The sequence below is a fragment of the Mobula birostris genome, chromosome 7 (assembly GCF_030028105.1).
Source record: "Mobula birostris isolate sMobBir1 chromosome 7, sMobBir1.hap1, whole genome shotgun sequence".
Taxonomy (NCBI): Eukaryota; Metazoa; Chordata; class Chondrichthyes; order Myliobatiformes; family Myliobatidae; genus Mobula; species Mobula birostris.
Window position 1 is genome coordinate 76,796,382 of NC_092376.1, and position 13,182 is coordinate 76,809,563.

General features: G+C 42.2%; 1 protein-coding gene across 4 annotated transcripts in view; it reads left to right on the forward strand.

Moving 5' to 3' along the window:
• Nucleotides 1-12,523, forward strand: part of yap1 (Yes1 associated transcriptional regulator) — a 157,428-nt gene extending 144,905 nt beyond the window's left edge. The window contains exons 5-6 of one of the 4 annotated variants that reach the window (XM_072263460.1): nucleotides 8,484-8,605; nucleotides 9,550-12,523. In XM_072263460.1, coding sequence (XP_072119561.1) covers nucleotides 8,484-8,605; nucleotides 9,550-9,788 — 361 coding nt within the window. In that variant the 3' untranslated portion in view covers nucleotides 9,789-12,523. The remainder of the gene's footprint in view (nucleotides 1-8,483; nucleotides 8,606-9,549) is intronic. The other 3 variants (XM_072263462.1, XM_072263458.1, XM_072263459.1) reach the window with 3 other exon arrangements.
• Nucleotides 12,524-13,182: the final 659 nt, after the last annotated feature.

Here is a 13,182-nt window from a genome sequence, read left to right on the forward strand (position 1 = left end):
AGGGGGGGAAACCCAGAGGATGGGCAAGGGGTATAGTCAGAGGGACAGAGGGAGAAAAAGGAGAGAGAGAGAAAGAATGTATGTATATAAATAAATAACGGATGGGGTACGAGGGGGAGGTAGGGCATTAGCGGAAGTTTGAGAAGTCAATGTTTATGCCACCAGGTTGGAGGCTACCCAGACCGAATATAAGGTGTTGTTCTTCCAACCTGAGTGTGGCTTCATCTTGACAGTAGAGGAGGCCGTGGATAGACATGTCAGAATGAGAATGGGATGTGAAATTAAAATGTGTGGCCACTGGGAGATCCTGCTTTCTCTGGCGGACAGAGCATAGGTGTTCAGCGAAACGGTCTCCCAGCCTGCGTCGGGTCTCGCCAATATATAGAAGGCGGCATCGGGAGCACCAGACGCAGTATATCACCCTAGCCGACTCACAAGTGAAGTGTTGCCTCACCTGGAAGGACTGTCTGGGGCCCTGAATGGTGGTAAGGGAGGAAGTGTAAGGGCATGTGTACCACTTGTTCTGCTTACAAGGATAAGTGCCAGGAGGAAGATCAGTGGGGAGGGATGGGGGGAACGAATGGACAAGGGAGTCACACTTTCACTCTGCCCTCAAGTTTACCTGGTCCATTTCCAACACCTCCCTCCCCTTTCTAGATCCTTCTGTCTCTATCTCTGGAGACAGCTTATCTACTGATGTCTTCTATAAGCCTACTGACTCTCACAGCTATCTGGGCTATTCCTCTTCTCACCCTGTCTCTTGCAAAAATGCCAACTCCTTCTCGCAATTCCTCCGTCTCCGCCACATCTGCTCTCAGGATGAGGCTTTTCATTCCAGGATGAGGGAGATGTCCTCCTTTTTTAAAGAAAGGGGCTTCCCTTCCTTCACCATCAACTCTGCTGTCAAACGCATCTCCCCCATTTCACGCACATCTGCTCTCACTCCATCCTCCTGCCACCCCACTAGGAATAGGGTTCCTCTGGTCCCCAACTTCCACCTCACCAGCCTCCGGGTCCAACATATTATTCTCCGTAACTTCCGCCACCTTCAACGGGATCCCACCACTAAGCACATCTTTCCGTCCCCCCATATTTCTGCTTTCCGCAGGGATCGCACCCTACGCGACTCCTTTGTCCATTCGTGTCCCCCCATCCCTCCCCACTGATCTCCCTCCTGGCACTTATCCTTGTCAGCGGAACAAGTGCTACGCATGCCCTTACACTTCCTCCCTTACCACCATTCAGGGCCCCAAACAGTCCTTCCAGGTGAGGCGACACTTCACCTTTGAGTTGGCTGGGGTGATATACTGCGTCCGGTGCTCCCGATGTGGCCTTCTATATATTGGAGAGACCCGACGCAGACTGGGAGATCGTTTTGCTGAACACCTATGCTCTGTCCGCCAGAGAAAGCAGGATCTCCCAGTGGCTATACATTTTAATTCCACATCCCATTCCCATTCTGATATGTCTATCCATGGCCTCCTCTACTGTAAAGATGAAGCCACATTCAGGTTGGAGGAACAACACCTTATATTCCCTCTGGGTAGCCTCCAACCTGATGGCACGAACATTGACTTCTCAAACTTCCGCTAAAGCCCCACCTCCCCCTCGTACCCCATCCGTTATTTATTTATATATACACATTCTTTCTCTCTCTCTCTCCTTTTTCTCCCTCTGTCCCTCTGACTATACCCCTTGCCCATCCTCTGGGTTCCCCCCCCCTCCTTCTCCTTGGGCCTCCTGTCCCATGATCCTCTCATATCCCTTTTGCCAATCAACTGACCAGCTCTTGGCTCCATCCCTCCCCTTCCCGTCTTCTCCTATCATTTTGGATCTCCCCCTCCCCCTCCCCCTCCCCCTCCCCCTTTCAAATCTCTTACTAGTTCTTCCTTCAGTTAGTTCTAACGAAGTGTCTTGGCCCAAAACGTCGACTGTACCTCTTCCTAGAGATGCTGCCTGACCTACTGCATTCACCAGCAACTTTGATGTAATTGCTGTTTACAGTTTCCAGCCCAATATCTTTATAAACACATACAAAATGCTAGACAACTCAGCAGATCAGGTATAGTGGCATGCAAAAGTTTGGGCACCCCCGGTCAAAATTTCTGTTACTGTGAATTGCTAAGCGAGTAAAAGATGAACTGATTTCCAAAAAGCATAATGTTAAAGATGACACATTTCTTTAATATTTAAAGCAAGAAAACTTTTTTATTTCCATCTTTTATAGTTTCAAAATAACAAAAAAGGAGAAGGGCCTGAAGCAAAAGTTTGGGCACCCTGCATGGCAGTACTTAGTAACACCCTCTTTGGCAAGTATCACAGCTTGTAAACGCTTTCTGTAGCCAGCTAAGAGTCTTCCAATTCTTGTTGGGGGAGTTTTTGCCCATTCCTTGCAAAAGGCTTCTAGTTCTGTGAGATTCTTGGGCTGTCTTGCATGCACTGCTCTTTTGAGATCTATCCATAGATTCTCGATGATGTTTAGGTCAGGGGACTGTGAGGGCCATGGCAAAACCTTCAGTTGGCGCCTCTTGAGGTAGTTCATTGTGGATTTGGAGGTGTGTTTAGCATTGTTATCCTGTTGTGGAAGCCATCCTCTTTTCATCTTCGGCTTTTTGACAGTCAGTGTGATGTTTGCTTCCAGAATTTGCTGGTATTTAATTGAATTCATTCTTCCCTCTACCAGTAAATGTTCCCCGTGCCACTGGCTGCAACACAAGCCCAAAGCATGATTGATCCACCCCGGTGCTTAACAGTTGGAGAGGTGTTCTTTTCATGAAATTCTGCACCCTTTTTTCTCCAATCATACCTTTGCTCATTGCGGCCAATAAGTTCTATTCAGAAGGTTCAAAGGAACATCTAAACAAGCCTGATGCATTTTAAAAACAAGTCCTGTGGACTGATGAAGTTAAAATAGAGAATCTGTGGATAGACCTCAAAAGAGCAGTGCATGCAAGACGGCCCAAGTATCTCACAGAACTAGCCTTTTGCAAGAAAGAATGGGCAAAAATCCCCCAAACAAGAATTGAAAGACTCTTTGCTGGCTACAGAAAGCGTTTACAGGCTGTGATACTCGCCAAAGGGGGTGTTACTAAGTACTGACCATGCAGGGTGCCCAAACTTTTGCTTTTCCTTTTTTGTTATTTTGAAACTAAAAGATGGAAATAAAAAAAGTTTTCTTGCTTAAAATATTGGAAGAAATGTGTCATCTTTATCTTTATGCCTCTTGGAAATCAGTTCATCTTTTACTGGTTTAGCTATTCACAGTAACAGAAATTCTGACCGCGGGTGCCCAAACTTTTGCATGCCACTGTAGCATCAATCAAAAGGATTAAAAGTCAACATTTCAGAATTGGACCCTTCATGACTGGAAAGGAAGGGAGAGACGCCAGAATAAAAAGTTGAGGAAGGAGAACAAGCCAATAGATGATATGTAAAGCCAGGTGTGTGGAAAATGTAAAGGGCTGGAGAAGAAAGAATCTGATAGGAGAAGCGAGTGGACCATGGGAGAAAGGGAAAAAGGTCACCGGGGGAGGTGATAGGTAGGTGAGGGAAGAGAAGAGGCAAGAAACCGGAGTGGGGAACAGAAGAGGAGAAGGAGGGAGGGGAAAGAAGAAATCGATATTCATGCCACAAGGTTGTAAGCTACCCAGACAGAATATGAGATGGTGCTTCTCCACCCCGAGAGTGGCCTAATCGTAGCAAAGGAGGTCGTGGACTCTTCTTTTTCACTGTGATTATCTACTTTTGCCTCTTTACTTTTGAATGTACCTACAATGCATTTTGCAACTTTGTTCCATATTGAAAGGGTGCACTGTGCAAGTTCTGATTTATTGCTCCATTTGATTCTAATGTGTTGGAGTGACTTTGTTCATGCTACTGACTTTAAAAAGGTTCTTTTATTTTCAGATTTGGGCTACATTTGCAGTGCATCAGTAGAAGTAAAAATCAATTTGCTTTCACTAAAGAATATTTAAAAAATAGAAGCTGGAGTAAACTATTTATCCATGTTTTCAGACACATAGAACATAGAATAGTACAGCACACTACAGGCCCTTCGGCCCACAATGTTGTGCCAACCCTCAAACCCTGCCTCCCATATAAGCCCCCACCTTAAATTCTTCCATATACCTGTCTAGTACTAGTCTCTTAAACTTCACTAGTGTATCTGCCTCCACCACTGACTCAGGCAGTGCACTCCACACACCAACCACTCTCTGAGTAAAAAACCTTCCTCTAATATCCCCCTTGAACTTCCCACCCCTTACCTTAAAGCCATGTCCTCTTGTATTGAGCAGTGGTGCCCTGGGGAAGAGGTGCTGGCTATCCACTCCATCTATTCCTCTTATTATCTTGTACACCTCTATCATGTCTCCTCTCATCCTCCTTCTCTCCAAAGAGTAAAGCCCTAGCTCCCTTAATCTCTGATCATAATGCATACTTTCTAAACCAGCAGTATCCTGGTAAATCTCCTCTGTACCCTTTCCAATGCTTCCACATCCTTCCTATAGTGAGGCGACCAGAACTGGACACAGTACTCCAAGTGTGGCTTAACCAGAGTTTTATAGAGCTGCATCATTACATCGCGACTCCTTAAACTCTATCCCTCGACTTATGAAAGCTAACACCCCATAATCTTTCTTAACTACCCTATCCACCTGTGAGGCAACTTTCAGCGATCTGTGGACATGTACCCTGAGATCCCTCTGCTCCTCCACACTACCAAGTATCCTGCCACTTACTTTGTACTCTGCCTTGGAGTTTGTCCTTCCAAAGTGTACCACCTCACACTTCTCTGGGTTGAACTCCATCTGCCACTTCTCAGCCCACTCCTGCATCCAATCAATGTCTCTCTGCAATCTTTGACAATCCTCTACACCATCTACAACACTACCAACTTTTGTGTCATCTGCAAACTTGCCAACCCACCCTTCTACCCCCACATCCAGGTCGTTAATAAAAATCACGAAAAGTAGAGGTTCTAGAACAGATCCTTGTGGGACTCTACTAGTCACAATCCTCCAACCTGAATGTACTCTCTCTGCCACCACCCTCTGCCTTCTGCAGGCAAGCCAATTCTGAATCCACCTGGCCAAACTTCCCTGGATCCCATGCCTTCTAACTTTCGGAATAAGCCTACTGTGTGGAACCTTGTCAAATGCCTTACTAAAATCCATATAGATCACATCCACTGCACTACCCTCATCTATATGCCTGGTCACCTCCTCAGAGAACTCTACCAGGCTTGTTAGACACGATCTGCCCTTCACAAAGCCATGCTGACTGTCCCTGATCAGACCTTGATTCTCTAAATGCCTATAGATCCTATCTCTAGAATCTTTTCCAGCAGCTTTCCCGCCACAGACGTTAGGCTCACTGGTCTATAATTACCCGGACTATCCTTACTACCTTTTATTGAATAAGGGGACACCATTCACCTCCCTCCAATCCTCCGGTACCATTCCCGTGGACAACGAGGACATAAAGATCCTAGTCAGAGGCTCAGCAATCTCTTCTCTCGCCTCGTGGAGCAGCCTGGGGAATATTCCATCAAGTCCCACGGACTTATCCATTCTAATGTATTTTAACAACTCCAACACCTCCTCTCCCTTAATATCAACATGCTCCAGAACATCAACCTCACTCATATTGTCCTCACCATCATCAAGTTCCCTCTCATTGGTGAACACCGAAGAGAAGTAGTCATTGAGGACCTCACTCACTTCCACAAGCCTCCAGGCACATCTTCCCACCTTTATCTCTAATCGGTCCTACCTTCACTCCTGTCATCCTTTTTTTCTTCACATAATTGAAGAATGCCTTGGAGTTTTCCTTTACCCTACTTGCCAAGGCCTTCTCATGCCTCCTTCTTGCTCTTCTCAGCCCCTTCTTGAGCTCCTTTCTTGCTTCCCTATATTCCTCAATAGACCCATCTGATCCTTGCTTCCTAAACCTCATGTAAGCTGCCTTCTTCCACCTGACTAGATTTTCCACCTCACTTGTCACCCATGGTTCCTTCACCCTACCATTCTTTATCTTCCTCACCGGGACAAATTTATCCCTAACATCCTGCAAGAGATCTCTAAACATCGACCACATGTCCATAGTACATTTCCCTGCAAAAACATCTTCCCAATTCACACCCGCAAGTTCTACCCTTATAGCCTCATAATTTGCCTCTCCCCAATTAAAAATTTTCCTGTCCTCTCTGATTCTATCCTTTTCCATGATAATGCTAAAGGCCAGGGAGCGGTGGTCACTGTCCCCCAGATGCTCACCCACTGAGAGATCTGTGACCTGACCCGGTTCATTACCTAGTTCTAGATCTAGTATGGCATTCCCCCTGGTCGGCCTGTCCACATACTGTGACAGGAATCCTTCCTGGACACACTTAACAAACTCAGCCCCATCTAAACCCTTGGAACTAATCAGGTGCCAATCAATATTAGGGAAGTTAAAGTCACCCATGATAACAACCCTGTTATTTTAGCACCTTTCCAAAATCTGCCTCCCAATCTGCTCGTCTATATCTCTGCTGCTACCAGGGGGCCTATAGAATACCCCCAATAGAGTAACTGCTCCCTTCTTGTTCCTGACTTCCACCTATATTGACTCAAAAGAGGATCCTGCTACATTACCCACCCTTTCTGTAGCTGTAATAGTATCCCTGACCAGTAATGCCACCCCTCCTCCCCTTTTTCCGCCCACTCTATCCCTTTTAAAGCACTGAAATCCAGGAATATTGAGAATCCGTTCCTGCCCTGGTGCCAGCCGAGTCTCTGTAATGGCCACTACATCATAATTCCATGTATGTATCCAAACTCTCAGTTCATCACCTTTGTTCCTGATGCTTCTTGCATTGAGGTACACACATTTCAGCCCTTCTACCTTATTGTCTTTACACCGTTTATTCTGATTCTCTTTCCTCAAAGCCTCTCTGTATGTTAGATCTGGCTTTACTCCATGCACTTCCTTCACTGCTCTATCGCTCTGGGTCCCATCCCCCTCGCAAATTAGCTTAAACCCTCCCGAACCACACTAGCAAACCTACCTGCAAGGATATTGCTCCCTCTCGAGTTCAGGTGCAACCCATCCAATCTGTACAAGTCCCACCTTCCCCAGAAGAGATCCTAATCATCTAAAAATCTAAAACCCTCCTCCCTGCACCAACTCCTCAGCCACGCATTCAACTGTCATCTCCTCCAATTCTCACCATCACTGTCACGTAGCACTGGCAGCAATCCTGAGAAGCCACCCTTGAGGTCCTGTTCTTCAGCCTTCTGCCTAGTTCCCGAAACTCACACTTCAGGACCTCATCCCTCTTCCTGCCTGTGTCGTTGGTCCCAACATGTATCACGACTTCTGGTTGCTTTCCCTCTCGTACCAGGATGTCGTGCACCCGGTCAGAGACATCCCGGACCCTGGCACCCGGGAGGCAACAACCCATGCGGGTGTCCTTCTCACGTCCACAAAATCTCCTGTCTGCTCCCCCGACTATAGAGTCTCCAACGACGACAGCTCTCTTCTTCTCCGTCCCACCCTTCTGCACCACAGGGTCAGACTCAGTGCTGATGGCCCTGCCACCGTGGCACCAGAGTCTTTCATTGTAAAATATGAACCACATGCAACTAAGTCATTGAAAGGCAAATGTTGGTGAAAAGTCATTGATGCTGTCTGACCTGCTGAGCATCCCCACCAATTTCCTTGTTTTACTTTAACTAAATTTACCGTGTCCATTCTGAATTATTGGTGGCTCCCATTGCCTAAGGAATGCCAATAATTTCAAACATAGCCTTTTACTTAAGACTATTTTTGAGTTGAGGTGGTTTTGTAAAACTTGCTTGCCTACAGTTAGGATAATTTTATTGATAAACATTCAAGTGCAAATTATATTCCATAATTTCTAAGGTGCAGTTTGTCTTTAGATTAGAATCTCAACTCTTAGGAAGATTTGTATTTTAGCTTCAAAGCGGGGAGCAGTGGTGTACTAGAAACTGAATCAGGCATTGAAATGAAAAACATTTGTTAAAACAAAATGGTGAATGAGGAACTTAATTTTAGCATGTTTGTCACTAGATCAAAGAAAATGGATGTATTTTCTTAATTGCTGGTTTCAGAGATTCACTAACTTTCCATGATGCAGTACTTGTACAAATAATTGCTCACTGTTATGGTTAGGCACAAATATAAAACAAATGGAATATGACAACACGTGATTACAAAACTCAGACACTAAAGCCTCTTGCTTAAAGCTACAGAGTGAAGTTATTCATAATCTGCATTACCACTTTCTGTATACATGCCTGATTTTCTGTTAATTAGATTGGATTTACCCTTTTCTTTCCTAAAGGCTTTGCTGATCAGAAGCTGAAACCTAGGGGATATTTATCTTGTGTGTTTTGATGGTAGATCAAGGGGTGTATGCGTAAAGATGCCTAATTCTATTGATGTATAGTTTCTCTCTCCTCTGTTTCCCCTCTCTTTAGTGGAACGTACCATTCCAGGGAGGAGAGCACCGACAGCGGACTCGGAATGAGCAGTTACAGTGTACCCAGAACACCTGATGACTTTCTTAACAGTGTTGAGGAAATGGATATAGGTCTGTTTGGTAATGAGAAATATTCTTTTTAAAGCTGATGTAGTGCTTCAAACAAAATATTTCACTCAAGTAGATTTCCAAAATTAGGCAATGATATCCAGCATCTTCCATTGCCCAAGACTGCTAGAATTTGGTCTCCTTGTAGATTGGGGTGGCCCAAAATGGTGCAGGAACCTCTCCCAGTATAAGTGCTGACAAAACTATTTTGTAAGCCAGTGAGGCCCTGACACCACTATCTTCCCCAAACACTACCTCCCACCCTCTTTTAGGCTAACAAGCAATATTGAAATTTAAGTCAAATGAATATAGAACTTTACAGCACAGTACAGTCCTTTTGACCCACCATGTTGTGCTGACTTTTAACCTACTCTGTGATCAATCTAACCTTTTTGTTGATTGTTAATAAACTTGATCTTCCTGAAAGTAAACACTGTCTATGTAAGCCATGTCTTAAGAGTGCAAGATGTTCCTAAATTTCTTTAACTTAATTGACCTTGTTCATGCTGTTAGTTTGTACATTATGTCTTCGGTGCACTTGGGATTGGAGAGCATTTCCCGCCCCCCCACCCCCACCCCCATTCTCCAGTTGCCTGTGTTATATCAGGAGAAATTGGATAATGACTATATATGATGCTTTCGTGGTCAAACGTAGCACTGAATACTATTATAACATCCAATTTCTGAATGGACATTGAACCCATGAATGCGACCTTTTATTTTGCACTATTTAATTAATTTAACTATTTTGTTTTATATATATATATGTTTTAACTTTAATTCATATGCCGATGAAATTAAACCTGATTCTGAAAGTACGTCCAGAATAGGAAAATATAAATATTGTGTGAAAAAGAATATTTTCGTTAACAGAAAAATGACTTTGTAATTGGTGAATTTAATTCAATATGGAATGTTTTGTTAGACTGTGTTCATCTTTTGATTTCTTTACTCAGGTGAAAATCTTGGCCCGAATAATATAAGTTCTCAACAGAATCGTTTTCCAGACTGCTTGGAAACTATTCCAGGAACTAATGTGGACCTCGGAACACTGGAGGAAGATAGCATGAATGTGGAAGGAGAGGAGTTGATGCCAAGCCTGCAAGAGGCGTTGAGTTCCGACTTTCTTAATGACATGGAGTCTGTCCTTGCTGCCACAAAGATAGATAAAGAAAGCTTTCTGACATGGCTATAGGACTCTTAATCCTATGGACTTTACCTTATTCTGTGAAGGATGAGAAAACTTGAGACATTTTTATAACTTGATTGGGACTTCAATGAGTTCTGTGTCTTCTCCTGATGCAAGATTGGATAAACTCCGAATATTTGGAACAGATTCTGCTGTTTAGTATTTCACACATTTGGAAATAGTGATTAGCAAATGCTATACACCTTTTTAAAAAAAAATTCCTTTACCTTGAAGAGCTGGTATCTATGTCCCTGTTGATTTTAATTCTGATCCAATTTATAGCCATGGACAATAGCTGTATAATTTTTGTTTGGTTCCTTAGATTTGCAGCAATGATCATTTTTTTGCTTTTGAAAGTATTTTTCAGACCGAACAAAATTTGGTAAATTTTTAGTGTTTCAATCGAGTAACATGGTCTTTTAACTTGAGCTGCTTCTGTATGATCTGAGTAATTCATCAGCTACTAAACAATCAACAGAGAATCTGGCGCCAGCTAAGTGCTTTTGCCTAGCTTCTTCAAAGTTTTGTCATATCTTGCATCCAGAAATGCTGCCTACATGGATATTTGAAGATGGTGTCTTCCATTTCATTATATACACCATAATATTGTATTTGCTTTTGTCTTTGAGCTATTGAGCAGCTTCAAGCAGCTGTGTAATTAATTCTGGGAGTTGGGAGATTATGAAGTGAACTCTCAACTGTTTAATTTGGTCTTATTTAAATATGAGAGAATTGTCAGTCATTTTAAGTTACTTGTACACAATTTTACAGTATACATTTTCAGTAATGTCAAAGTTATTTCTGTTAATGTTTGAAAGTAGGCATTTTCCTTCTGCAGTCGATGAACAAAGGGTTATTTCTTACACCAAAAGATTTGGGGCATGACCAGTATAAAGAAATGCAGTTTATAGAGATACTTAAAGGAAAATGCCTTTGAACTTGTTTTGTAGCTTGTAGAATGACTAAATAGCTGTTTGTTATGTGTTAGATGGTTAGCAGAGCAAATAGTATGAAGAGTCGTATATACAGTAGTGAATAATTAGGAAAGTTAATGGTTATGTATGTGTATAATAGATTTAAGAACTGTGACATATCAGCAGAAGCTTTGTGATCAAATGGGTCTCCAAAGAGTGTTTCCTTTAATACTGAATTCATAAGCCTTTCTTCTACGAAGTTAATTTCCCAGTTAAGTATTAAACACCACCTCTTGAAAACTGTATAGAAGATGAAACTCTCCCCATGGTGTGGCATGTTTTGAATCTGTAGTACTGATTTTCTGTGGTCCAGTACCGGGCAGCTCCCAATGGGGCCAGACTAAACAGTTTCAACATGTATTCAGTTTTGTTTTTAAACTTGTAAAGACGACGTGGCTTTTGATTTTGAACATGTAGGCATTGAGAGAGAATCCAGGAAATCATTTAAAGGTTCAGTGTTGCTCATTAATCCAGTTTTCCAAATATCCTGAGTGAGTGCTAATTTCAGATCCTCTAAGATCTTTAAAGTATTATCCGTATCTGACACTGCTTCATTGTACATAAATCCCTAAAAGTAATTGGCCTGAAAAATTATTCCTAGTTAATAGCAATAAATCAGTATGCAGCATTGTCACGTCAGCATATTGTACTTTGCGCCAAAGATCGCAAATGTTAAAATTCCAGGCACTTCGTACTTTTACAGTGAATTTCTAGCAAATTATATTTGGGCATGGTTTTAAGTTTTTTTTGTATAGAAAGTCTATTGTAAGTGCTACATTCCAAGGGCCTTTGAGTGCCACCTCTTCTTTACTGCCTAAGCTTCCATTTGCAAAGTAGCATTTTTATAATCTGTATACTGGTTAACATTGATTTTATAGAGATTTTATAAATTGGGAACAAATATATTCAAACATGTGCCTATTATAACTTGTGCTCTGGGATGAGCAGCAGAATTCTATTCATCCACCTTTTAGTTTTAGAATAAATTTCATACTCAGAAGTGTGATGAATTAGTACTAATTTGAGCAGCCATATTGGATCCTAAATGTCTTTCTTTTAAAAACCAAGTCCTGAATAAGTTCACAATTCTCCCTCTTTTGGAAGTGAGGAGATTTTGATGTGTGTCATTGTGTATATTTGATGAACTTGATTAACTTTTGCAAAGCAAATGATTGAAGAACAAGTGATTGCTTTGCATGATCATGTACATATAGTTAAACCGGTGAGAGAATTTGTATTTTTTTTAAATTTCTAGGGGTTGCTTTAACTTGTAGGAGATGAAAGTCAATCAGTGTTGGAACTAAAGCAATGCAACAAACTTTTAGATTTGCAAAATATTCCAAATACTCCAGAGTAAGTGTTTTGCACATGCATAATGAAATATTTTGAACAAGGCCTAAATATCTTTAAATAGTGACGTGTATGCTTGGCATACATAAAACATTGGCATTTCTGTCTTCTGATAGTAATTAAATGTATGTTTAAAAAAGGAAGAAAAGAATTATATCCAGAGTACTGATAAATGCACCCACTTCAATTTATATTCTGAAATGTTGATTCCGCCCCCCCCCGATGTACCAGCATGCCAGTATATAGAGACATTAGAGACATACTGCATTTAATTCTGTATGTAATACTTTTCAATAGTTCATAATGATTCATGTGGTATAAAATATATTATTTGCGGAAAGATTTGCTTGTCCCTTGCATTTTTCTTTGGACTTAGCATTGCCCCTCCCAAAAAAAAATTGCTCATTTTTATAGAAAGCAAACATAATGTTATTTAAGTGAATTAGCAATCACTTAGCATGGTGGCCCTATTGGAGTTTGTTCATACATTTTCATAAAAGCTCAGTCTATCGTAAGTTGCTGCTTCATGTCAGTGTTGCACTAATAAACACTTGAGCTTCCAGCCAGGTAATGGGTATCAATTTTAACCATTTCGATGACAAACTCTGCCACCTTCATCAGGGATGATGCCTGGGCATGTCTCATCCAGTGGTATTTATACGCCCCACCATCCATCCCTCTTGATTGGTTAGTCCTCATCCAATCAGGCTTCCACTGTTCCACCTTGTTTACAATGGAATTCCAGTTCTCACTTCTTAAAAGTCTTTTCCTCTAGTTTTATTTCAAAGGCTTCCTTTACCAGGAGGTTCTGACTAACGTGGCAAGTCGATCCTATGGTCATTGCAAATGCAATGTTCTGCTATCGCTGATTTCTCCGGGTAACCCAAACAGATACACCTACTGACTCCTTGATGCAGGTTTCCACCGTGCGTACTCACTGGCTGATGTATGCTGCTCCACCTTCCCAGGGAATCCTGTAAACGCCAGCCATCCTGAGTCCCAGCTCATCTTTGACCCGCATAAACTGCGATTTAATCTTCCTTACGGGTTTGTGGATGGTATTAATCTGGTATTTC